The sequence below is a fragment of the Mandrillus leucophaeus genome, unplaced genomic scaffold (assembly GCF_000951045.1).
Source record: "Mandrillus leucophaeus isolate KB7577 unplaced genomic scaffold, Mleu.le_1.0 Scaffold33, whole genome shotgun sequence".
NCBI classification, from domain to species: domain Eukaryota; kingdom Metazoa; phylum Chordata; class Mammalia; order Primates; family Cercopithecidae; genus Mandrillus; species Mandrillus leucophaeus.
In genome coordinates this window covers 7463742-7466799 of record NW_012103476.1, presented here as the reverse complement: position 1 = coordinate 7466799, position 3058 = coordinate 7463742, and the positions used below count along the sequence as shown (strand labels likewise).

The window sequence follows — 3058 nt, the reverse complement described above, 5'->3', positions numbered from 1 at the left end:
GTAGAATGTGGTACACTCTCTGTGAATCTGCTATTTACTACCATATCATATATCCTTTTAGGATTAAACTAGGTAGAATGTGGTACACTCTCTGTTTCACCCTGTCAAATACAACTACGAAACCCAAAGCAGGAATATTTGGCTGTCATATCAAGTAATTCAGACAACCATCTAAAACACTTATAAATTATATCAGAAAAACATGAGCTAAAATTTTAAATAACTATCATGAAAAGTAACTTACCTTGGTAAGAAATTACCTGTACACTAAGCTGTACAGTTCCATCTGTTTTTACTCCTTGGTCAAATAAACTTCGTTCTGGATCCAGCTAACCATGGATAAAATGAGTAAGATTATTTTAGTGCAATCATTAGATTAAGTCCCTTGCCTTTGGTTTAGAATAAATGGATGTACCAAAAAGAACTTAGTTACTGAACATACTAATTAAATTATAAGAACACATTATCTAGCTTGTCATATTTAATTCTTTGCCAAAATTTAAAATATTTTCACTACCGAGGAAGTAATTCAGGACAGCATACCACCAAATTTGTCATGTCAATTTTCTCTATCTCTGGAGTCTAGTTTGGGATTTTAAATAATTCCAAAAGTCAATTATTCATTCTGAAATGTATTTAAAGTACACTATACCTGTCATGAATAAGAGTGTTTAATTAGTGGTGATAATTTATCTAAATATATTAACATATTCTTGCCATATCTGCCTTGTAACCAGCGCTACATATTGAAGATAAGGGTTTACTCTAAATCTCTCATCATAAAGTTAATAAAATTAAAGCACTTATGACCTTACTACCTAACCTAGCTATAAATATCTTGAATCCTAATTCTGTATCATTTCAGTATTAGTGTTTTTTCCTTCATATATCCTTAAAATGAATGTATTTCACACGATGGCAAATTGATGTTAATTCTGACTTCCAGACACTTTCTGTAATCAGCTTATAGACAGGCTTCCGTTATAATCATCTCGCATAATTTATAATTGTGTCTGCATGTCATATAGCTGCAGGTCTACTCTCAATCCCAATAATTAACCTGATGGTGTCGTCATGGCACAAACATATGACAAATGACTATGAATCTAACTTGAACAGGGGATAAGACAAACTGTGTAGGGCTGGGCGTGGTGGCTCACACTTGTAATCCCAGCACTTTGGGAGTCCAAGGCAGGTGGATCACCTGAGGGCTGAAGTTCAAGACCAGCCTGGGCAACATGGTAAAACCCTGTCTATACACAAATACAAAAATTAGCCAGGAGTGGTGGCGCACGCCTGTAATCCCAGCTACTTGGGAGGCTGAAGCATGAGAATCGCTTGGACCCGGGAGGTGGAGGTTGCAGTGAGTGCCACTGCACTCTGCCTGGGCGATAGAGCGAGACTCCATCTCAAAAAAAAAAAAAAAAAAAAAAAAAAAGACTGTGTAATCTTGTAGACAGATTAAATATGACAGTTACATCCATTAATATACATTTCATTAAAAATTATCTTAAGGTCAAGTTTTTTCTCCTTGTCTGGTGGACGCTGGTATTATCCACTAGAAGCTATGGCAAATGTAACTCTGAAAGTATAAGTGCTCAGGTACTGAACATATTAGCAAGTTCACTAAAAGCCAGAATAAGGACAAAACTCAAGCCTGGTATTTGATCTTGCGTTAACATTCTTCAAAAAAGTGCAACTTAGCCATTGTTCCCTCAGCTTTCAAGTCAGCCCACATCTGAAAATATAAGAGCATTACCATAAGCAGCAAGACTTCTGATTCAAATGTATGTTTGCATTGACATGAAGAACAGAAGTGGTGGTCCTCATATCCTTTTTAAGGAGGAAAGGGGGACAAGGAGTAACGCAAAATGCCCTTAGATCCAAAGCTAGCCCTGAATTCTACGACAATATGAATTATAAATATTACCCTTTATCCAACTAATATTTACTGAGAATCTGGAAGAGTTTGGGTAATCTGCAGGCCATACTTTCATTTTGGATAGGTCAAGTATTAAAAAGAAAGCAATAAATGTTACAGCTGAAAGACAACTAAGAGATTAAGTCCAGATTCCCCTTTACTTTACATATGAGCAAACCAGGCAAAGTCCAGCGACACTGAGTTATATTCACTATAAATCTTTAAAAAAGTTTTTTGTGTTTTTGCCTCAAACAAGTGAAGAGAGTTCTGGAATCACAGAGGTCTGGGTTCAAATTCCAGTATACCCCTTTGTAGCCACACACTGGGCACATTATTTAACCTCTTTAAATCTGTTTCTACATCTGCAGAATGTGACTAGTAATATGCTGATTTCAAAGACTGATGTGAAGATTACATGAGCGAATTAGAGTGTTTTTGAAGTATTTTTTTCACTCAATGCACCTTGCCCACACAGCTCAAGTTCACCAGTTTTTAATAGCTACCTCAAATTCTATTCTATGGAACTAACATATCAAATCTCATTTTTGGAACATTTGAGGTGTTTTCAGTTTTTGCAAAGCCATGAACATCTTCATGCATATACCTTTACCCACCCAGGTAAGCATTTCTGTAGGAATAATTTGCTGAAGTGGAACCGTTAGCTATTTCACATTTAACATTAACAGATATTCAATGGGAAGTAGTCTTCCAAAAAGACTAAGTTAATTCATCCTGTCATTAAGAGAAAAATACTTTAAATCCTAAAATTGTAACATTACTAGACCTTCCCACATTCCCTAGTTTTGGAGCACTCTATCATCCCTACCCACCACCAATTACTAGATTTATATTGAAATGAAAAGATTAAAGTACGGTTAAAAGGCAAATAAAATGCACAAATTTTGTTAAAACATTTCAACTTACTGTACAACAGTATTTTATTAAAAATAGTAGCAGCACATGATGATTTGAATTTTTAAAAAACTAACACAAAAGTTCTGTAATATAAGGAATACCCATATCACAAGGCAGGCAGGGGAAAGAGTAAAGAATGATCCAAAAGATGACACAATATACATTAATCTAAGTTAATAATAAATACATAATATATATTTATTATATGCTTCTATGTATTTA

At 34.8% G+C, this 3058-nt stretch overlaps 1 protein-coding gene across 3 annotated transcripts in view; it reads right to left on the bottom strand.

The window, feature by feature from the left end:
• Nucleotides 1-3058, bottom strand: part of GABPA (GA binding protein transcription factor, alpha subunit 60kDa) — a 37705-nt gene that overhangs the window by 23002 nt on the left and 11645 nt on the right. For all 3 annotated transcript variants that reach the window (XM_011988418.1, XM_011988416.1, XM_011988419.1), the window contains one exon: nucleotides 245-329. In XM_011988418.1, coding sequence (XP_011843808.1) covers nucleotides 245-329 — 85 coding nt within the window. The remainder of the gene's footprint in view (nucleotides 1-244; nucleotides 330-3058) is intronic.